The sequence below is a fragment of the Phyllopteryx taeniolatus genome, chromosome 16 (genome assembly GCF_024500385.1).
Source record: "Phyllopteryx taeniolatus isolate TA_2022b chromosome 16, UOR_Ptae_1.2, whole genome shotgun sequence".
Taxonomy (NCBI): Eukaryota; Metazoa; Chordata; class Actinopteri; order Syngnathiformes; family Syngnathidae; genus Phyllopteryx; species Phyllopteryx taeniolatus.
In genome coordinates, this window is record NC_084517.1 from 16,085,700 (window position 1) to 16,109,736 (window position 24,037).

Sequence of the window (24,037 nt, forward strand, 5' to 3'; positions counted from 1 at the left end):
ATTACTTGTAGAGCACACAAATCCCCACACAAGCTCAATGCTCCCATCTAGTGGTTCTAGGAGGCAATACAACAACCCAAGTACACTTTGAGAAAACTAGGCCAGCCTTAATAATATAGGTATATATTTATTCATACGTACATATTCATTTATATCGGTTAATTGTACAAAAAAAAAAAGAAATAAAGGAAAAGATTTACAGTAATTGTATGAACTACAGTCATTGTCAATTTTAAATATCGCCCATATGTCAATGAACGTTCTGTTTGGGGGTGCAACCGGGTGGGTGCGTTCACCTCTTGGGTTCTATCTCCAGTGCTTTTGTGTTCTTAAATGTAAGGGGAACAGGGAGTTTTGCTTTCTGGTGATGTTGACACACGCCGACTCCTTAATGCTTTCCTACCGGTAAATTCAAAGTGAGCGTTGACACATGGGCCAATGGACTAATCGTTAGCGTTGACACATGGGCCAGCAGACTCCTCCATGTTATTCAACCTGTATATTAATGTTAGCGTTGACACGCATTGGTCCAACGGGCTCCTCGGCACTTTCCGATCAGTATATTCAGAGCTAGCGTTGACATATGGTCTGGCGAATTGCGCTACGCTTTTCACCCATGTTGACACATGGGTCAGCGGACTCATTCATGCTTTACTACTGGTAAATTCAGAAATAACCGTAAAAAATGGGCGAGAACACTCCTTCGCGCATTTCAGCGTTAGCAACACCGGGCCCATTAGATTCCTTTATACTTGTCCTACCGGTAAAAAGTGCACGTTGACGCATGGGCCAACAGACTAGCAGAGTTAACAGTGACACATGGGCCGGCAAACCCCTTCGTGCTTTTCTACCAATATATTCAGAGTTAGCATTGACACATTGACCAGCAAGTTGACACAAGGTCCCTTCTGCATTTTCCTACTGGCATATTTAGATTTAGCCTTGACAAATAGGCCAGAAAACTCCTTTGTGGTTTTCAGCATTAGCGTTGACACATGGGCCAGCGGACTCCGTCACACATTCCTTCTGGTATATTCAGTTAGCGCTGACACAAGGGCCACCGGACTACTTCCAGTTTTTCAGAGTTAGCATTGAAACATGGGTCAGTCAGCTTCTTAACGCTTTCCTCCAGTATTGACACATGGGCCAGCAAGCTCCTTTATGCGTTCCTTCCTCCGGAGTACACGGCTGCCATTTTGACACGTTCCCTAATCCCACATGTAAAACCCCGCTCAAACAAAACGGCTCAAGCGGGATTACACAGGGCTCATTCCATCTCGCATTATCCCACAAAAATTATTATAATCTTGACTCAAGGTTTTTTCGCCTCCAATCCATCTTGGGCACATTTAGGATGCTTTAACATTCCACGTTTCAGTCTCGTTTGAGTAATTTAGTGCAGGATAATAGGAGAAAGGAGGGCAACGTATACAAATGAATTAAAATCTTTCTCAAGTGGCAGGTCATGCCTGAAGAGATGTCTCACTCAGGGACATTCGAGAAGTAATATCAGGGGGAGAGAGACAGGGAGAAAGAAAAAAATGAAAATAAATCCTACTTACAATTGCACCTAGCCTGGACATTTGTGACGACAGAAACACAAAATCTTAGAGGAGACACTGAATGCAGAACGAGGCAGGTGCAATCGGAGCCACGCCAAAAGAAATTAAAAAGGCAAAGAAAGGGGAGTTGAATACAGAATGAAGTGACACCTAGATGGGGGGGGGGGGGGGTGGGATGGGTCAAAGAAAAAAGCAGGTAGTGGGAGGTTTCAATACTTCATGGGTCATTCACAATCACAACCCCTTCTGGCCCCCAGGAGTCAACGAAGGAGTATTAGGGCCACACTTGATGGGGGGGCGGGGAATGAGGGTAAAGTCAAAATATTACCCCAAAAATCCTCATTATTTCACAAAATCAAAATGGTCATTTTTACAACGATAAAGTTTCAACGTAAGGGGAAGTAAAATTTTAGTTTTTCTGAATAATGCTGGTATATTAAGATGGGATGTAATTGAATTAGACTTAAGTTGTAAATCACAGGAGTTGTAATGTATGAAAATAAGGTCGTAATATTAGATGTCAAGAGTATTACGACAAAAATGCTGATGATTACAAATAAAAAAGGTATAATTTTACGAGAATAAAGTTGCAATGAGTAGAAAAATGCACCAATTTAACGTGAATAAAACTGTCAATATTACGGGAAAATGTAATACGATTATGAGAATTGGCAGAATATCAAAACATTTGGGAAAACAAAACCTAGTATTCCGTAAAAGGTAATAAAATTATGAGAATTGCCAGAATATTACAAAATTTGGAAAAAAAACAAAAACATTTTACAGGAATAGTTTGTTATTTTTGGGAGAAAAAAACCTGCCCTAATTTAATGTAAATAAAAGCATGATGAGTATTCACAAGAATAAAGGTGGAACATCAAAAAGATTGAAATGGGAAACGTCATTATCACAAGAAAAAGTTGTAATGTTGGATGACAGTTGACATATTCCAAATTTAAAATATTTAAAATGTCAAATAAAAAAATCATATTACCAGAAATGTTTCTGAATGAAGTTAAAATGTTACACTGAATAAAGTAGTAATATGAAAATACATTTTTAATTTATGAAAATAAAGTCCTAATTTTATGAGTAAAAAGCTGCAATTTATGAAAATAAAGTAATATTACAAGCAAAAATGATATCAATTTTAGAGAATAATTGTAAGAGACTCAAATTGACACTTTTTTTTGGTCCCTTTAAAGAAATTTTAACAAATATGAATTTATGACAGGTTTGTAGAGAGCGGAAGTGGCTCATGAAGCATTTAGGAATTGTGACACTCACTCATAAAAATAATATTCTAGCAATATTACAAATTTATTTTTGTAACATGACTAAAACGTAAACTATGCTATGGAAAATATGTTCATCTTTTCAGTGTGGCCCTACTACTCTTTCACACAAGTCGATGAAATCAAAGCAGAACATGGTTGGCTTTTTCTTCCTGTTGATCTACAAGTAATCATCTTTTTTTTTTCTTCCTGTTGTCATCTTCTTTTTCTTCCAATTGGTTCGTCCATCAACCCAAGACTCCCACAGTCCTCACTTATGTACATTTGCGTTTTTTTTTGTTTTTTTAAAGAACGAAAAATAGGTGTCACATGCAACATTTGGCATCTTCTGCAGTCCCCAAATGTGTGCCGCTTTTCATTTTAGAAAAATAGTTTGTCTTTTCTTCCCGCCCCTCGCCAATGAAGCACATAGAGACAAGAGAGACAGGGGAGGGGTACCAACCTTGGTGTGTGTGTGTGTCCAGCGAGTGGGGCACATTGTTAGTACAAACCTAATATGTTTTGAAATGTTCTTCTTTGTAAACAGTCTGGATGTTGTTTCGATAAGGTGCAAAAAGCAGACAGCTTGCTGTGTTTTTTTTGTTTTTTGTTTTTTTTAAATACATTTTTTGCTGCAGTTCTCCGGTTGTGTCACTTCTTTTGAGGGGAGAGGGGGATGGGGGACTAGGCGCTGACTCTGGACCTTTTCCAACAGTACAGGACGTGAGATAAAAAGCTGTTTTCTCCCCATCAAGATTGTTTTTAAATGTCCTTTGCATTGCTTTTTTTCATTGTATACATTCAAGCAAAGCCTACTTTGACCCCAGTGTGGGTGTTTCATTTTGAAAGCTCATCCAGGGGCCATATTGAGTGGTCCAATCATAAATGTACATTCTGATGGCAATTAATACGATTGGATGTTGAGAGAAAATCAGAGGTATTGTGAGGCCAATGGGGTTGTTGTTACCGTTTTCTCCATTCATTTTACACTAGTCATAACATTAATCCATTCTGCCATTTCTATACCACTTAACTTCTGGAGCCTATCCCAGCTGTCTTTGGGGCGAGAGGCGGGGTACACGCTGGACTAGTTGTTTGCCAATCCCAGTGCACACTTTAACCCACTGAGAATTAGAGTGGGCCAACTCCAGTTTTGTCCTTTTGCAGAGGAGTGATTTAAAGTTCCATGGTTGGTTGAAAAATCTGGGGGATTGTTATCTTTGTCATTTATATGAAAATGATTACTACTTCGAGTCACTGATGGTGTAGTGGTACACTCACCTGACTTTGGTGCGGGCAGCGTGGGTTCAGTTCCCACTCCGTGACGGTGTGAATGTGAGTGTGAATGGTTGTCCGTGTCTATACGTGCCCTGCGACTGCCTGGCGACCAGTTCAGGGTGTAGTCTGCCTTTCGCCCGATGTCGGCAGGGTTAGGCTCCAGCGCCCCTAACCGTGATTACTACTTCTCGATACAGTAGTTAGTTTTACAGAAATAGTGGTTTACCTCAAAGTTTTGTTCATTCCGAATATCTGTCAAATCTATAACTAGTTCCTGAACAATGAACCTTATACTAACATGAGCTAAGAGCACTACCTACTTTTTGACTCTTCTTTCAATCTCTGAACCTCACTTTCTTTCTGGGATGGTTTTGCAAAAGGTGAAATCTGGTTTCATGGGCCCGAAAATGGAAGCTGGCCCAGCTGTTGCGCTGATGAATCAGGAGAAGTGATGACTATAATAATGGACTTCACCCTATTGGTCAAAATTGGAACTAAACCTTGATTTAGATCAGTATTCATCTGAATGACATGCCTTTTCTCAATTCATTTATGCACTTAGCTAGACATAAATGGAGTTAGCCCACTTTAGTTCTCAAAGTCTGATGTATACACACAAGTATTCACACTCAAATTCACAACCATGGGCAATTTAGAGTCTTCAATGAACCCAACATGCATGTTTTTGGAATGTGGGAGGAACGTGTAGTACCTGAAAAAAAACCTCGCAAGCACAGGGAGAACATGCAAACTCCACACAGGAAGGCCGGAGATGAGATTCAAACCCCGTACCTCAGAAGTGTGAGGCAAACCTGTGAAACACTATTGCGCCGTGCTGCCATTGACATTTGTGTGAAATAAAACGAAATTAAGAGTGTGGCGTGTGTGTTACCCTGCACTGTTTTGGTCTCTCTGCAGCTTCAAAAGGGGGACACAGCAAGAATGTACTGCTTGACCAGGGGAGGGCAGGGATCTAGGAAGGAAGCTTGTATAGGAGAGACTCCGGGACACAGGGGTGGTGGGAGGGAGGGGGGGGAAGACCGATGTCGATGTCTTTTGCATCATAGCAGGACGCAGCAGCGGCAAAACCTCTGGCGGCTGCCACCCACGGAAGGCGGAGGAGTCACGGGGGCAAAGTATGCGTGTACTTTAATGTTAGGCAGGTGGGTCTGCGGAAGCACAAGAAGATACGAAAATGTGTTACCCGACTCCTCTGCTACTCGTACATGTAACATTATTCCGCTGTGCCTTACTGTTATTTAATCCCAGTTGACGTACTTTTACTCTTGTCTTAGTCAAGTTTAATTATCTGAGCCACGAGTGTGAGAGAGTATGTGTGTGAGCTGAATATATTGCAGAATGTGAGTGTGAATGTCACGATAAGGCGTTTTTTTTCCCATTTAGTATAATGCGTTGTCAAGATGGTGTTGTGTGGGGAAAAAAAGTGAATTGACCGTAATTTCTCGTGGGGTATTTTTTTCCCTAAAAAAAAAATAAATAAATAAAATAAAAAAAAAATAAAAATAAAAAATCAAAAATCGATAGAGGATATTACACATTAGTGTAAGGAAAATTTGTTTCCCCCCCACATTGTATGGAGAGATAATAGGCAAATAAACATCAGTTTAAATCATAAAATAGCTTGTCTTTTAAGTGTATTCAATTTAAAATAGGTTGAAAAGGATTTACATATTATATCATTGTATTCTGTTTTTACTTACATTTTCAAAACATCCCAACTTCATTCGAACTGGGATTTGTAATTCAATTGTAATCCCCCCCCCCCCCAATAGGAATGAATCAACATCTTAAGTTTCCACTATATTTGCGCCTTAACTCCTTTAGCTACTGAAAGACAATGAAATACATAATTAATATATGAATTAATTAATAATTTCAAAAATATCAATTGAATAACATAAAATATATTGATCAGTCCTTAGATACATTATTAAATATCCATCCATCCATTTTCTGAGCCGCTTCTTCTCACTAGGGTCGCGGGCGTGCTGGAGCCTATCCCAGCTATCATCGGGCAGGAGGCGGGGTACACCCTGAACTGGTTGCCAGCCAATCGCAGGGCACATACAAACAAACAACCATTCGCACTCACATTCACACCTACGGGCAATTTAGAGTTGTCAATTAACCTACCATGAATGTTTTTGGGATGTGGGAGGAAACCGGAGTGCCCGGAGAAAACCCACGCAGGCACGGGGAGAACATGCAAACTCCACACAGGCGGGGCCGGGGATTGAACCCCAGTCCTCAGAACTGTGAGGCAGACGCTCTAACCGTCCACCGTGCCACCCTTATTAAATATGGTCAATGTAATTATTAAATATATATCACAATTTAAAAAAATTACAACCCTTGACCTCGATTAGCTTATGTTGTTAGCATGCCTTTTCCAGAAATGGCTTTCGTCAGGCTTCTGCTTGGCTGTAGGTGACTTGTGGTTCGGGGTAAGTGCCTAACCTGTTGTTTTGGCATGAACTTTCATCCATTTGAGACCCTCGATGTTGTCAGCAAAACTCACTCACTCTTAGCCTCTTGATGCCGGCGCGGGTGATCTGTTGGCAGTCATAGAGCTCGATGCGATCCAGACTGTGGCAGCTCTTCAGGTGCTCCAGCGAGGCGTCCGTGATTAGCGGGCAGTTGTCCAGCTCGATCACCTCCAGTCGGTCGTGGGCGCACGGCCCGCTGCCCAGGTGGCGGATGCCGTCGTCGGTGATGAGCTCGCAGTGGGATAGACTCTACGGGGAGAAGGCAGTGGAAGGGTTGAATAACTTGGTGACTGCAGCATGGCCATGATGTGCTTGCTGTGAGACAGCAAAATGATGCGCACAACACTCACTAGAACCTGCAGCCGAGGGCAGTAGATAGAAAGCTGTATGAGAGTTCCATCTGTAATCTGAATTAAAAGGGGAAAAAAAATCATAATTGCAAACTGATGTTAATTGAAAATTATCTTATATTCTTCAATATGGAAAAGCTTGCACCAAGGTGCTGTCGTCCCTGCGCCGTCCTGTTTCTTACCCCACGGTGAATACCATGAAAACCAAGTGAAGAGTGAAAAGCGCATAAGGCCTTGTAATGTCACACACAAAGAAACTACTGATTCGTAATATTTAGGAAAAGTGTTCAGTTTTATCTAGAGCCATAAACTACATTTATAACCACAAGGAAATGATAGCCCAGCTTTATTCTGATCCATTAGTCACACAGCACACTGAGTAGTAATGTCATTGCTACAGAGAAAACAATGGTGCCAGTAACACTGTGTTCTACACTTAATTAACGTTCACAGAAAATGCCAGGTGTGCTTCTAAATAATAAAAATGCAGTTACATTTATAAAGGGTATACAGTGAACCCCAGCTTCTCGTGGGGATACATTCCATTGAAATGTGAATATTGGGGTAACACTGTACTGTTGTTTACTTACTTGCACACATTCTTCTAAATCCATCTTCTCAAGCTCGTGACAATTCTAGAAAGAAATTAAATAGATTATAGTGCCATTTACTGCAAATTTGTATTATTGAACTTCTACAAATGTGCCAAATTGTGCTTCTACAGATCAATAGCTAGTGAACATTTGCATTTATTAGTCTGATTACACTCACCCTTGCTAATGTCGTGAAACCCACGTCTGTAAGTTGAGAGCAGCGGGCCACTTCTAATATTCTAAAAAAAAGAAAAAAAGAAGAAAAAAAAAAAGAGAGACAGCATTGTGTAACAAAATAATAGCATCGCTCATTGTCAGTCTCAAGAGACTCTGCATAACAGAATAAGAAGCAGTTTTTTTTTTGCACACACATTTGATCATAACAATATTAAAGTGTTACCTTAGGCGGGGGCAGTTCTGTCCAAGTGCATGCAAGATGGCGTCCGTGATGTTGGCGCAGCCTGACACACACAGGGACTGAAGACGGTGACAGCCTCGACAAATGGTGATGAGGCCGTCGTCTGTGATTTGCTACTCGTAAAGACAGGAAGTGTGTTTTGATGCAGGAGAAAGTAAGAGAAAAAATTCACAACTAATGAATGCCCCGTAAAACATTTTTTTTAATTGGCTAAATTAATAATTTAAACTAAATATACCTCAAACTCTTATCCCAAAATGTTTTAAAACTGGCATTGCCCTTAAAATAAATGACTTAGATGATTTGATTTGGGGAAAAAAATGCACCCTAAGTCTGATGATGACGTTGTGTGTATCGCCGCTTTGCAAGCCGTACAAATACCACGTTACCGCTAACATTCGAGGTAAGGTAGAATTTAATTGTAAAATTACCAACCAACGTTACCGCTAACGATTCTAGCTTCACTTCCAATGTTAGCGTTAAGGAAGACCACAATTAGTTTCAGGCGTGTCTGAGGTCCAATGTTAGCTTCTGACATTAGTTTTAACATGAGCTTATCATTAGCATCCAATGTTAGATTGGACAGTTACCAACAAACATTATCACTAACGTTACCTTCCCCAAGTTAGATTTCGATATCCGCTTTCAATGTTAGCTTCTGAAATTAGCTTCAAACATTACCTCAAATGTTAGCGCTAAGGAAGACCAACGTCAGCTTCCAATGTTAGCTTCCAAATTTACAATCCGGCGTTATCGTTGGCTTCCAAAGTTAGCTTTCAATGTTAGCTTCTGAAGTTAGCCTCCAACATTAACTTTCAATGTTAACTTTTGATGTTAGCTTCCACTGTTACTCCTTAACATTAGAGCTATGGAAGACCAATGTTAGCTTCCAAAATGAGCTCCCATGTTAGATTCCAAAGTTGCTTCAACATTAGCTTTATCGGAAGTCAACTGGAATCTGCCAAAGCTGACCGGTTATCAACTGGTGGCTGACGCTGGCCACTCCTCTGCTAACATGGTGCCTTAGAAGAGCAATTCATTTGGGTGGCATCTCAAGGATTTACAGAAAGAGTACAACAAATATGCGGTGAGGGGCGCATAGGTGTGTTTTTCAGCCAGATGGATAGATAAGATGGGTTTTGCCAAAAGCCAGTCACGAATTGGCAAGGGTTCACTGTACTTCCACTTTAAGATGCTTTCATATTGACTGCACTTACCGAGCATGTTTGCAAGTTGAGCGTGACCAACTCGGGACAGTTCGTGCCAATATGCTTCAGTGCCTCATCTTCTAGCTAAAAAAGGAAAAACTGAAATTCTACAACATCACAAGTGAAACTCAGCCTAAAACATGACAAAAGTCAAAGCGCACCTGTGTGCAGCCTTTCAGGAAAAGCCCCCTGAGCCCCGGACAGGATCGGACTAGGGCCTGGATGCCGTCCTTAGTGACCTGATCACACCAGGAGATGTTGAGTTGCTCCAGCAGGGGACAGCCCTCACTTCAGTGGCAGAGAAAAACAAAAAGAAGTGAGATAAAAAAGTGAAAGCCGTTTTGTAAACTCGGGCCTTGTTTACACGCGCAGGATCAGTGTGTTTACTGATCCTGAAGCTATAGTGTCCACACTGTCAAATGTTCAGCTCTAAATTTGTGTGTCCACAGTCCACACATCGGGTCACTCTGAAATCCAGTTTGAGCAACCGGAGGGCCTACTGTTCTGATGTCATTAAATTAATTTAAAAAAATAAATAAATCTAGATCCAATCTGGATACGGACCTGGCTGTGTGAACGAGGCCTGAGGAAAATTATGGAACTGCAATATCCCTTCCCCTTTGAGTGCCTATTGCCGAACCAATTTATAAATTGACAACTATTAAATCATAAAAAGCCATATGGATCCAATCTGGATTTGGGTCTGGCAGTGTGAACGATGCCTCAAGAAAATTATGAAACTACAACACCCCTTCCTCTGAGAGAGGCTGTTGCTGAGCCAAAAAATATACAAATTGTTGAATATTATACCATAAAAATCTTTCTGGCTCCAACCTGGATTTGTGTCTGGCAGTGTAAATGAGGCCTTATGATAATAATGAACAGCAACCCCTTGCCCTCCTCGTGTGAATTCTGAGGGAGGCTGTGGCTGGCCCATGAAAAAGCATTTAAGACCCTGAAAAGTCCTTTCTGTGTTTTTTTTTTCTAAATACATTAAATATGTTGGAAGTGTTGAAAACATGCAAAGACTGGGAAGAATTTAGTCCTGAATTGCTGAGATAAAGTGTAAAACAACTTCTCAGTTGACCAGATTTCTTGGCCGTGGCTAAAAACGGACGTACACTGACACAACCAAGGAACAGCACGAGTCGCCCTCTCCCAATATATAAGTATCGAGCGCCTTCAGTGGCTATTCACTGCAATTGACAGTTCCTAATTGATAATAACTTGGCCCATTTTTACCATTACAGTATGCAGTCGGCCATCAAGCTATGCCTACAACCCCCCCCCCCCCCCCCCCCCCCCCTCCCCAAAAAAAGCATCTTCTCTGAAATGTTATGTGTTTTTTGGTATAAAGTGTCACGACCGTGTGCCCTCACGCACGACGCTCAGAGCAACGTCCCAGCAAACCCGGACAGCTCAGCGGCCCGACGCACAAGCCAACCCAGCAGCGGCTAGTTAAGTAGCCGCCCGGGTTGGGTGTTGGGACCCGCCTAACTTGCAACAGCCGCGCCCGCGCAGGCTGTGTGAGGCACATACTCTCTGTGTGACAGACACATACTTGATTGACAGCTGAAGGGGAGCATTCAGTGACATGCCCACACAGTCCTACAGCTCGAGGGCAGGCTTTATTTTTTATGATTTGGGAAGCCTTGTGTTATATAATTAGTCATTTTTTAAAAATCATTCAAATTTGGCAGATTTGTTAACAACACTTCTATGTGGTGTGTCAAAATTGTTTGGTCCTTTTACAGGGTCTTCAAAAATAACTATTTCATAATGAAAAGATTTCTGGATCCAATGTGGATTCAGGGCTAGCAGTGTGGATCAGAACTATTTGATTGGACACATGCCAAGTGCTGATTTTTTATGGTTAGACTTTTTTGTACAGTCCAGTGTTATGTTAGTGTGCTACTCGTGGGACATACCTGAGGGCTTTGAGCGACAAGTTGGTGATTGAGGTACATGATGCAAGGTCCAGGTGCTTCAACTTTGGGCAGAACTTGCTCAGGCTGCTACATGTACTGTAAAGACAAGAAGATCAAGACAAAGGCAGCTTAAATGTAACGTATACATCAGAGCCTGCGAATTTGAATGTTGTATGATTCTGAATTTGGGAAAAGATTTTGGGAAACTCCAATAAAATTCAAACTATTCTTTGTATTTTTGTGACACTTTTATCCCAAAATAAGGAGAAACCTCCACAAGGGCTGTTAAGAAGGACAGTGACTATAGGATCACCATAGGCATTGTCACTTGTTGTCAAAGGTCTGGCAGAATGTCTTGTTGTTTACAGAGAGGTTAACTTTTTTTAACATGTAGTCACACAAGTAAGAATGTCACAAAATCAGACACATAATGCACATGTGTGACGCGACCAATTCCTCGCATTATTTTGCTATTAGGGGTAGGTCTCGATCCACATTATATCCACACCTGTCAGTGATCTTGGTGCAGCCATTCAAACTGAGCAGCTCGATGTTCCTGCAGTTCTGTGAGAAAGTCCTACAAACACACACACACACACGCACGCACGCACGCACACGCACACACACACACACACACACACACACACACACACACACAAAGAATTGACATTAGACTTGACGGCATCAGAATTTCAATCCATCACTCTCACTTCTCACCTCAGGGCGCTGTCGCCCACGCCGAGGCATCCCCGCAGGCTCAGCTTCCTCAAGAACCCTCCGCATCGCTTTGAGATGTTCTCGACCACTCGGCCCTGCAAAAGAGAGAGAGAAAAAAAAAAAACACGCACAGTCTCCTCATGCAACTTGATATGAGCACACATGCGATGAGATGCGAAATAAACCATAGCCCACCTCGATGTCCCGCTGAAAGTCAAAGAGGTCAATCCGCTGCCAGTTGCTTCCATCCAGAGCCAGAACATTCCAGGACTGACGGCATATGCAAATCGTTGTCATTGGACACAATATATAAACTAAAAGTACGATTATGTGCACACTCACTCACCCGTGAGACCTGGGCACAGCGACACAGCGTTACCACATCCAGGAAGGAGAAGATTCTACAAGATAGACAAGGGCAGCTTAGAGCAGAGGTACCCAATAGGACAAAACTGGTAGTAATGTAGACACAAAGGAAATACGCAGACCTATCAAGTGTATTGCAACGCCTCCTGATCAAATGCTTTATTCGGAGCAACTTTTGCACGTGGAGCAAGTGGGTGGGTGTGAGGTATACAAGCGCTGAGCGGAGGTTCAGTGTTAAGGGATAATGTTGCGGTTTGAAACAAGAAAACATCAAAGAGAAGTTTCCTTTGTTAATACAGTTTAGTAAGTTTAGATTGTGTATGTTTCAAAAAAATGCAGCAATTGAAAATGGTAAGTATTTCTTATACTTGGTTTATTTTTCCCATTTTCAGGCACTTTAGGATGAGTTGTGCTTTAATTTTTAATTGAAGAACAGTTTTATTAATCTTTCCAGTTCAACACATATTGTTGGAAAACCATCTACATCAGGGCTGGGCAAAGTATGGCCACGTACGGGCCACAATAATTGTTAAATTGAATAAAGAGTGACTTATACAGTTTTAACATTTTAATTTTATTGAATACTTGATTAGGTATAACTAAATTCATTCTAAACAATAACATTGACCTGGCCTATCTTTCCGTTTTGAAAGTCAAATGCGGACCTTGAGCACAAAAGTTTGCCCATCAATGATCTACAAATTAGCAATACTAGTACCATGTGGTCACTGGAGGATGTGTTAGTTCTGGAAATACGTACTACAGTCCATCTCATTTTGGGGGAAAAAGACACGCAAGATAAAAGACCATCAAAGTAGTTCATATTTTTAATACCGTCCCTGAAAAGTGAAATCATGTTTGTTTTAAATGCTTCATACATGTTTGAAGATAATTGCTGCAAATGTGAAAAGACTGGGAACTATGAAGCACTGAATTGTGGGGCTATAGGGTTAAATACTTTTTTTTTCTGCATTTTGGGGGACGGGGGAGAGGGTGCGGCTAAAGTGGCACCCAAATGACACACTTGGGCATCCGGCATGAGTGGCCCCTGGCCCACTAAATAAGAACTTCAGCTGCCCAGTGATGTAGTTGGGCGATCGTTCGGCAGTCACATGATGTCCCCACATATGAGTGTCATTTGGCTTGTGCTCTTATTTTATGATTATAATCCATAACTAACAGGATTTTACATCGTGTAAGATACCATCGTTTTCATAGAACACGTATACCCTGATATCTACGGTAGTGGTATGTGATTGACAGTCAACAGTTGAGCGGGGTGTGGTCTCAGCACATTTAGTAGACACACCCACAGCGTTCCAGTTTTCGCAATTTTCAAGCCTCATTTTGTTGTTTGTTGTAAAAACACTCATTTCTGTGGTGTGTCAAATTCACAAGACATTTATTTTTACTTTACAGTCTTTAAGATACTAAGACTCCAGGGTAGTTAACAACCACAAAAAATCCCAATTGACATTCTCCAATTATTTATGATGCTGGAAAAGATTTTTGGACCATGCTGATGTTATTTTAGCACATGCGTGTCAGTCAGCTGCTCATACTTTTTCTACACAATGTGGATCAGATGGGCCCAACCAATCAGGCATTACCTCCTCCCATATCGAGGTCACCTTCAAGCCCAACAACTTCACGAGCTGCTCACAGCACTATAGGATGCTGTGAGCTAGTGAAGAGTGTAATAGTCTGGAGGTATCGAAGCAGTGAAAGTACGTATGGGCGCACGAGACAGAGGCATGAGTTACGGGCTTCATTTTGCTAAGAGGCTTATGTACTCCCCCCCCCGAGTCTGAGAACAATTTGAATGTTGTATAACCTAAAGGCGTCTGTTTTTAATTAAGCATCCAGGGAGCATTTGGGACTAAGGCGAAATGTGCATCCTGCTGTTTGGTTGATATCATCGCCAGAGGGCATGTATGCATTCTGTGTTTGTTTTTGTTAGAAGACGGAGGAGGCCAGTTGTGTCTTTTCAGTATGAGATTCAGATCTGTCTAGTCTGCATGGAGTTAAAAAGGTGACTGGACAGATTACGAAAAATTTACTTTTTAATTGCTTGTATACAAATAGTTGGGTCTGCCTGCCCACCCATCAAGTGTGACATTAAACTATCAATATCCATCCTTTTTTTTCCTTTTTTTTTTTTTTTTTAAAAGCACTTATCATTAGGGTCGCTGGGAACTAGAGCCTATTCCATCTTAATTTGGGGAGAGAGGCAGGGTACACCCAGGACTCGTCGCCTGCGGATTGTAGGGCACATAATACAGTGCCATGAAAAAGTGTTGGTCCCCTTCTGAAATTCTTATATTTTTTTCAAAAGTTACCCCAAGAGCATAGCGACGACTCATCCATGAGGTCACAAAGCAAACCAAACCAACCTCTAAAGCACTGCAGGCCTGCCTTGCCTCAGCTAATGTCAGTATTCATATAATAAGGAAGAGACTGGGCAAAATGTTATCCATGGCAGAGTTTCAAGACGAAAACCTGCTCACCAAAAAGACGAAAACCTGCTCACCAAAAAGAACATAAAGACGCGTCTTCCATCCATCCATTTTCCGTAACGCCTATCCCAGCTGACTCTGGGAGAGAGGCCGGTACAGCCTGAACTGTTCGCCAGCCAATCGCAGGGCACATATGAACAAAAAAACCATTCGCACTCACATTCACACCTGCGGGCAATTTAGAGTCTTCAATCAACCTACCATGCATGCGTTTGGGATGTGGGAGAAAACCGGAGTACCCAGAGAAAACCCACGCAGCCACAATTCAAACAATTCTGCAAGTAAGAGTGGGCCAAAATATCTCCACAGAGATGTGAAAGACTCATTGCCAGTGATAAAAAAAAAACACTTGATTTCAGTTGTTGCTGCTCAGGATGGCCCAACCAGTTATTAGGTTTAGGGGGCCATTACTTTTTCACACAGGGCCAGGTAGCTTTGAACAGTTTTTTGTTCTTAATAAATAAAATCACAATTTAACAATTGCATTTTAGGTTTACTTGGGTTATCTTAGTCTGATATTTACATTTGTTTGGTGATCTTAAACACAATTGGGTTTTGTGAGCTGCCTGCTTCCAAAATCGTATATATGTGATCGAGCCCATCTGAATTTTGCCCAATTGTGACAGTCACAATGTGTCCTCTGCATTTTCCACATGCACGAATCTGTGCATTAATTGACAAGTGAAATCCAGCAGCTTTGTGATGAAGGGCTGCCTCTATAAGCGAAAATACAATCCACAATACAATTTTACTGTCTTTATGGGCTTTAGTGTTTTCTTCACATTCTCGGCTAGTTATAGCTGCTAGCCTTGTCGCAAACCCCCTAGCTCCGTCTCCGGTTGTCATGGTAATTAAAAGCCCCACAGTAGGCAGGCAGATTGAGCAGTGGCTCATCAGAATCAGAATCACAATCATCTTTATTGGCCAAGTTTGTTGCAAGACACGCAAGGACTATGTCTCCGGTAGTTGGAGCCACTCTAGTATACAACAAACTGCCACGATGACAAAATATATATTTAGGACACAAAAAACACGAGTGTGGAGCGCAATGAAAGAGAACCATTAGTGTGGTGATACTGATATAACTGGAATTGTACAAATGATGGAGAGTTCTCAAGCAATTTAGACCAGTTTAAAGTGACTAATAGTGCAATGATCTCCTACAGTGACGACTGTGCAAATGGTACAGAGAGTTCTCAAACACAAGTGGGCAGTAGTAATCAATGACAGTAAGCAAACAGTGCACCGAGATAAAACGGTGAGAGCACGAATAATGTAGAAGTGTCCCGACAGACACCGAGTCACGGTACCAAAAAGCATACGTAATTGAAATTGGTCCCACAGAAGAGGGGCAGGATGAGCAGTGGCTATTTTGCATTACACAGGACTGCCGCACAAAAAAAGGGTGCAATGTGAGCTATAATCCTTGATCCTTGGGGTATTTTGATGAAAGTCTTGTCACAAACATGAAGACAGGCGGGAACTGTTTTCAATTTTGAAAAATATGCATTATACATATACAGTACTTTCAATTTTGCATTTGCTATATGCCAAAAATAAAATAAAAATCAGAACGCCACTCACCGCAGCAACAGCTCCTTGGGTAGCTTCTTATTGATGACTGCCTCATCACTGTTCGTGAACATCTGGAAGAGGCGCCAGAGAGATGTCAGCAAAAGACCACTCAAATTCACTCAAGGGTAACTGATGATAATGTAATCTCGTCAGCAGAGATAGCTTTTAATGTCATGGAGAGGACGGGGGCGGTGAGCAGGTGATAAAGAAGCAAAAAGGCAAAATAAATTATATCAGGAGAGAACTTTGAACGGTTGAGTGTAATGTGAAAGCATTGTTTTTTACTAACGTTCTATGATCTTGGGGTTTTCAAATTGATCACAACTGAGCTGTTCTGGTTGTCTTAGAAGATCTCATCTGCGCAGGCTTCATCAGTTAATTTGCATAGGCTAGATAGGACAGCTCTAGCTTGAATTAGTGATATGTCCCATTCACGCATTGTATCACTCTTTTGCGATGCAAAAGGTTAGTCTTTAAGATGCATTGGATGCCGGCCTCTGCCTGCCAATAACAGTCATTTGGGTGGGGACCCCCCCTCATGAAGATTGAATTCAGTTGTAACAAGACTTTACACCGATTTTATCGGGCTTATCGGTATCAGCCGATATTTAGCATTTTATGCTGATCGGCTTTAATGTCATAATTTTGCCGATCCAATCAATGACACAAAAGACGTTTACTCCACGTTGCCATCGTGCACAGTATATTTGAATCAAAAAGTTGGTGTATTTTTAGCCTTGTCGCGCGTCTTTTGACGTAGTATTGGAAATATCTGACGGCCAATAAAATTATTTTAAAAAACAAAAAAACACGTCGGCGGTGTGGAACAGACAACACGGAATGCCTGGATCAGACTACAAGAAATATTATGCTCTTTCACGATTACACTATGTCAGACTACTGCAATAAAATCTTGTATTCCGATACCACCGCATCCCGTTTTCTACGATCATTGGGTTTTATCTTGGCAACTCAAATGTGACTGGATACGCTCATTACCGTGGCGACGACAACAAGAGTAGAGCGCGCCGACTTTGTATTATAAGGACAAAATGGGGAAAAACGTGTGTTGGTGGTCACCGGTGCTCAGGACAGGAGAGGATGTTCGTTTAAGGCTTGCTTGAGTTATGTTCCCGTACTTTTAATACAATACGGCTCGCAACCAGGCAACAAAACATAATGTAGCCTAGCAAGCTAGTGGTACCACGAACGGTTGGACATAAACATGCAAGCGTTCTGTCGAATCATGCTCTAAAGCTTCAGTGTGGGTGAAGTAATGTAATTAAAAATAAAGTAATTTCATTACAGTAAGTTAGCACCCATTATTTCTGTCATGTAATGTCGGTTTGACCTGACTGATTAGAATACACGATCTGACTCGAGCAGTGATTTCCAACCTTTATGGAGCCAAGGAACATATTTTCCAATTGAAAAATCTCACGGAACACCAACAAACAATAATATCACAAAAAGTGGATGCATTAATTACTGTATGTACTTCCTGCCATCTAATAAAAGACCATTTATCATTTGTTCTCTCTGTCACTATGCCTCACTGGCATGAATAGATGATACATTATTTATTGTAAATATAATTTTTAGAGCAATTAAGTACACAAGTATATACAGTAAATGAACAGGTCATTTAAATAGACATTCCTCCATCTTGTGATCGGATCGGTGATCGGTTATCGTTTTTTTCAACTCGCTGAACAGTGATCGGCCCCAAAAATCCTGATCGTGTAAAGCCTAGTTGTAACCACAGTCGTAGTAAAGGCAGCTGAAAGCCAAAAGTGGCTGTGTTGTTATTTGTTAGATGCTTGTCTCTTTCAAAGGAATGAAAGGATGGCATTGTATGTGTGAGATAGGCGGTGTCATAAGCCTTCTCCTCTTTTTACGGATAGTTGGGTTTCCACACCAACACTCAGACTAGAGCTGTCCTAGCTACCATATGTGCATGAAATGATGAAGCCTGCTCGGATGAGAGGTGAAAGGTCTTTTACGATCGATTTGATTTGCGATTTACTCCATACCTGATAATGAAATGACCTGGATGAATGAGAGCATTCACAGGCATCTTCCAATGATCTGTGCATAGGAGCATTAGGGCCACAAAATAGTTGCCGGATAACTGCTTTCAACACAACAGCACAGGAGAGATGAGAGTAAAGTCAGATGTCCGTGTTCTCGTCTACGGGAGGTGAAAATGTTTGAGAAACAACTGTGGAGTAAAAGGCTTGTTCAGTAAAACTAATTAAGTTTTTTGTTTTAATGGTTTAAAGCTATTATCCCCAACTATTTTTTGTTAAAAAAAATCATTATAACCACCCAAGCCACTACAACAGTAGATGACATGATGCTGATAAAGTGCGTCAGCTTCTGATACATTTTTTTATATTTAGGCACTATCCTATACATCCCCACGCTGGATCACTTGGTGGCGCTCTAAAATGACATAGCGGAAATGATGTATTTACCTACGAATGGGCAGGCCCATATATGGACAGCGCGCAGGTCGACTGAGCTATAGAGAAAGGAGGAAACATGCGGGGTTGGAAGGAGGAGGAGGAGGAAGCAGGACAAGCATTTAGCCTACGTCATATCGAAGCGATAAAGGCTTTGTTGTAATGTCAAATTCCAGAGCTAGGGGGCGCCAGATATCACATATTATAGCTTTAATGATGTCTAGGGTTTATAACGGTACCGATGTAAGACGTTTCGACTCACTGTTATTCATTTGATTGTTTTATATTTATGGCCTAAGTGTTTTTATACAGTACAAATATTTCCTATAATTATGATTTTACTGAGTCAGCTTGGATAGGCTCCAGCACCCCCGCGACCCTAGTGAGGATAAGCAGAATGGAAAATGGATGGATGGATGATTTTACTACTGCAGTAGCATAGGTTTGTGATAGATCATGGTACATTCCAACAAATCTGGGTTCGGTTGTGGCCATAGGACCGGCTCGCCATCGAAAAACCGAGTACCACATGTATTCCGTTTGTGAAAGACTTCCACACAAGACCAACGACATAGGGGAAAAAGCGTGATTTGACGGACAGTATGAAAAAGGGCTGTGATGTGATGTGTCTTTAAATAAAAACACAAAGGTCACAGAACTATTAATCTGGTTGTATAAAAAGAGCAGTTAAAAATACATGGGATCTAGGTCAAAGCCAGCCTGTGTCCTTGTATGAGTACAACATAAACACACACACACACATATATATATATACATATATATCGAGAGAGAGATACACACACAGACACACAAACAATTGCTATGAGGAGAGGGGACATATTTGTTATTTAGATTTCGGACAAATTGACTCTGACAACTCGCCTAGTGCTCTCTGGCCAAATAATCCAGAGCTCTTTCGAGGGTCGACGGGCATACATTGTCTCCCCCTCCCCGCCCACTCTTTTGTAATCCAACATAAAATGAACCCGATGCCGCGTGAATGTGGGTGTTATGCGTTCTCCAGCGGGCCATCTGAGGTCACGGAATAAAGCGGTCTTAAAAGCTGCCGGAGTCGTAACCTCCAGCAAGCCATCATTTTGCTGTAGAACCGTATAAAGCAACAAATTACTACCACATACACAGTAAACTGATTTTAAATCAAATTGAAATATGCGGTGACTATGCTCACCCTGCGTGCCATTGTGTTAACCTGTGACATATATAGCATACAAGATTGCATGGCAGACTTCCATGCCAATACATGTCCCACTCCCTTAAATTGGATAACATCTGACGTGATATAACAGAACACAGCCAGCTATGCCTTTCAAAAAAAAAAAAAAGGAAAATCCAGAACTAAAAGAATTTGTGTGCCATTTGTTATGAAAAAAAGATAATAGTACATTTAACAGTATAATGTAGCATTAAATTAGTAATTAAACAATCAAGCAATGCACAGCACTCTATGCATTTACTTATATGCAATGGGAAATTACCCAATTTCACTCAGATTGTCTGAAAATTATTTATTCACTACAAATAATGTATCTTCGTTCGTCTATCTATCCCAATGACATATAGTGACAGGCTGAACAATTAAAAACTCTTCTACTACAGGTATGTAGAAAAAAATTGGAATATCGAGGGAATGTCCATTTATTTGAATAAGTTGTTTCAAAAAGTGAAGCTTGTATGTTATATTAGTTCACCACACACAAAGTGCAAGATTTCCAGCCTTTATTTGTTTCAATTTTGTTGATTATGGCAGAAAGACAGAAAAATAAACAAATCCAGTATTTCCCAAAATTGGAATATCATGACAAAGTGCAACATTGTAAGCTCTCTGTGTCACTATCTTGTCAGCTAATTAAAGCAAAACACCTGCAGAGGTTTTCCTCCGAGTCTGGCTCAGTAGGCTTCAGAATCATGGGGGAGACTGTTGACTTGATGGTTGTGCAGAAAACCATAATTCACACCCGCCATAAGAAGAAAAGGTCTAAAAAGAAATTGCAAAAGAAGCTGGACGCTCAAAGAGTGCTGTATCAAAGTACATTAACAGAGTGTTAAGAGGAAGGGGAAAATGTGGCCGGAAAAGGTGCACAAGTGACATGGATGACCGCAGCCTTGAGGGGATTGTCAAGCAACAGCGATTCAGAAATCTGGGGGAGCTTCATAAGGAGTGGACTGAGGTTGGTGTCAGTGCATCAAGAGCCACCGCATACAGACGTCTGCATGACATGGGCTACAGCTGTAGAATTCCATGTGTCAAGCCACTCCTGAACCAAAAACAACATCAGAAGTGTCTGTGCTAGACTAAGGAGAAAAAGTACTGGTCTGTTGCCCAGTGGTCTCAAGTCCTCTTTTCAGATGAAAGTAAATTTTGCGTTTCATTTGGAAATCAAGGTCCCAGAGTCTGGAGGAAAACTGGAGAAGCACAAAAGTTAAGCTGCTTAAAGTCCAGAGTGACGTTTCCAACAGTCAGTAATGATTTACGGTGCCATGTCATTTGCTGATGTGGGTCCATTGTCTTTTATCAAGTCCACAGTCAACCCAGCTGTCTAACAGGAAATTTTAGAGCACTTCATGCTTCCCGCTGCCAATTATCTTTTAGGAGACAATCATGAGGGAACAAAAACCCCTAAATCCTGTCAATCTGAAGGCCAATATCAAAGGAACTTGGGGTACAATAACACCTGAACTGTGCCAAAGGCTGATCACCTCCATGCCATGCCACCTTGATGATGTAATTAATGCAAAAGGAGGCCCAACAAAGTACTGACGGCATATTACTTTAATACACTTTTCAGTATCTGTTTCAGATCTGTTTTGGGACCATAGTTTGTGGTATATTCACGGCACTTTAAAATTCTAATATAAGAAATTATAAAAAAAAATTTAGGTGGAGCGTCAATTACTTTTACCTACGTTTTTCGCTATTCATGGCAATGCTTAGTCCTCTTCCCTCACGAAAATCTAGGGATTACTGCAGTCTATAATTTATTGTTCTATTGAACTCCTCACATGCCACCACTTTGACCTTGCAAAGCCCTATGTTGCATGATTTGTACAGCTGCTACATAACCTTACAACTCAAGTGTATTACTGTAATAGCTTTATGTTCAACTAAACAGACTGAGATGTATACTCAGTGGGTAATTTTGTCAGTAAATTGAAGCAAGATCATCTAGTCCAGTATATAGCATATAGTCTTTATGACATTTTTGTTTAGTGGTGTGCTGTTTGATTTTTTTTCTACAGTAAAATATGGGTCAAAGGTTGGGAAACACTGATCTAGTGTAACAGGAAATAACAGAAAAGCAGCACAAACCGGAAATCCACCTTCCAAAACACACATAAACTCCTTTACTTTGAAGGCAGACAAGGACCTGTTCCTGTTTTAGTCTGCTGTCTGCAGCTAACTTGCTTTAGCAGCTCGACTGCAGCTGTTAAGACTTGGCAGGAGGATGTAGCGGCCTGAATCTTTTGCTGTTGCACCGTAAAAAAATAATAAAAAAAGATTAAATACATTTAAAAAAACAAAACGTATTGACAAATTCCATCTCACTTGGGGATTAAACGCAAGATTAAGTGGCCGGTGTCGCCGAGTTTTCAGTGAACATATCTTCCCCCCAAAATACACAACAAGCACTTCTCTACCGCAAGTAGAAAATAAAGTTAACGTTATTCAACGACCGCAAGGCCTCGACTGGCGTTTCACGAACAGTTGGTGGGCTCTGTGGTTAGTTAAGTGCCATTGTGGAGAAGGTTCAGGGCCTGCGGTCGGCTGTCAATCTGTAGCTAGCGACAAACCAAGACAGCACAACAAACCCGCTAACAAAAAGAGCAATATAAGCTACACACCCAAATACGAACTTAAATTGTGGGCTAAAAGCGGCTACGCAGCTATGAACTTTGATTTTACAGTCCGCCTTTGGTTTACATCCTGTAGCTTCGCTGTGTTTTGTTTTGATGGCGCATGATAAAACATCTAGGGACCTTTAACGCACCACGCGACGATAACAACATGAGCCGACATTTATACCGCTTTGTGTCCTCCTCGTCGATATGATAAGTCAGCCGGGGCCTTGTTGTTGTTGTTGTTAGCACAGAGCAACACAGCTAATCCCAAACGGTGCTCGAGCCGCGTCAATGTCGCCGCCGTTCATAGTATTATTTTGGTCCATGAATGTAATAATGGTGGTCCAAAGCGAGGCCCTGTGACGTGTTTAAACTGCGTGTCAAAGGTTTCGGGAGGGGGCCAGGTGAACTTACCTCAAAGCGGCTCCGCGAGACGCCGTTTACCTCTTTACCCATGTTGGACGCCACCGCTTGCCTACTCGGCGGTGGCTTCGGGTGCGGGCGCAGTCGGAATGCAGCAGACGGGGACGCTCTTCCTGCCGATTGCCATCCACGGCTATCATGCTACCGTCCTACCCCGGGTTGGGTAGCGGGATTTTGGACGCCACGGACTGGAGCTACAACACAAATGCCAGCTTCTTGCTTGCCATAAATAAAAAATAATCGCACTGTGTGTGCGGACAGTAGCCAGCCAATAGGCCCTTATTGGCGTTGGTTCGCCCTCCCTCTCCCTTCCTCACTCGCTCCCTCCCATCCACGCACACAATGGCCCGATACATCACGTATAAAAATACAGAGAATTTTAAAGTGGACGTCCAAATGTAAAGTAACTACTATTCCTCAAATCATGCCATTGTTTATTTTACACCACAATAGATGAAGACGTTCATTTCATGCGCACGACTCATACATTTAAAATGAAGACCAAATTATCCTTTTTCCACCACCATGACAGGAATTTTAAAAGGTAATTTTTTTATTTGTACTGACACAAATCGCATTCATGCTTGCTCACTTGATTCTAACAAGTTTATTTCTCACTAAGCGTTCTTTGGAACTTTTGTTATTGTCGTGGGAGATGGCACTTCCTTGTCTGTACGAGACCACGCCCCATTGTGAAAGCAGAGCCAATCAACATGGAACTTGTCATATAGCGTCATTCGTCCTTCTTCGCTGTTTTTTTCACAATTAAAAACGGTTAGCTTTTCTCATAAATGACGTATTTATGTATTGAATTTACGAATCCGTTTTTTTCTTGTTTTAACCAGGTAATATTTTACTGCCATACATTTATGAGGCTATCGGGACACGTTAGTTCTATTGTGGTGTCAATCTTTACGATATAGTTTCCTGACTACATATTATTGCTTACTTTAATAAAAATATATATAACACCTTAACCCTTTTTTAATCACAGTTTCT

General features: G+C 41.3%; 1 protein-coding gene across 2 annotated transcripts; it reads right to left on the bottom strand.

Moving 5' to 3' along the window:
* Positions 1 to 107: 107 nt before the first annotated feature.
* fbxl20 (F-box and leucine-rich repeat protein 20) lies at positions 108 to 23,359 on the bottom strand. Of its 2 annotated transcripts, none has more exons than XM_061748683.1 (15): positions 23,030 to 23,359; positions 16,302 to 16,363; positions 12,182 to 12,236; positions 12,031 to 12,105; positions 11,836 to 11,930; positions 11,627 to 11,695; positions 11,119 to 11,214; positions 9,352 to 9,478; positions 9,200 to 9,274; positions 7,965 to 8,095; positions 7,743 to 7,803; positions 7,562 to 7,606; positions 6,972 to 7,028; positions 6,658 to 6,870; positions 108 to 5,283 (listed from the first exon to the last, which is right to left on the bottom strand). In XM_061748683.1, the coding sequence occupies exons 1-15, from the start codon at positions 23,069 to 23,071 to the stop codon at positions 5,176 to 5,178; spliced, it is 1,311 nt and encodes a 436-aa protein (XP_061604667.1). In that variant the 5' UTR covers positions 23,072 to 23,359; the 3' UTR covers positions 108 to 5,175. The 2 variants fall into 2 exon arrangements, with proteins under 2 accessions (XP_061604667.1, XP_061604668.1); XM_061748684.1 differs by having other exon boundaries at positions 6,654 to 6,870.
* Between the last annotated feature and the right edge of the window lie 678 nt (positions 23,360 to 24,037).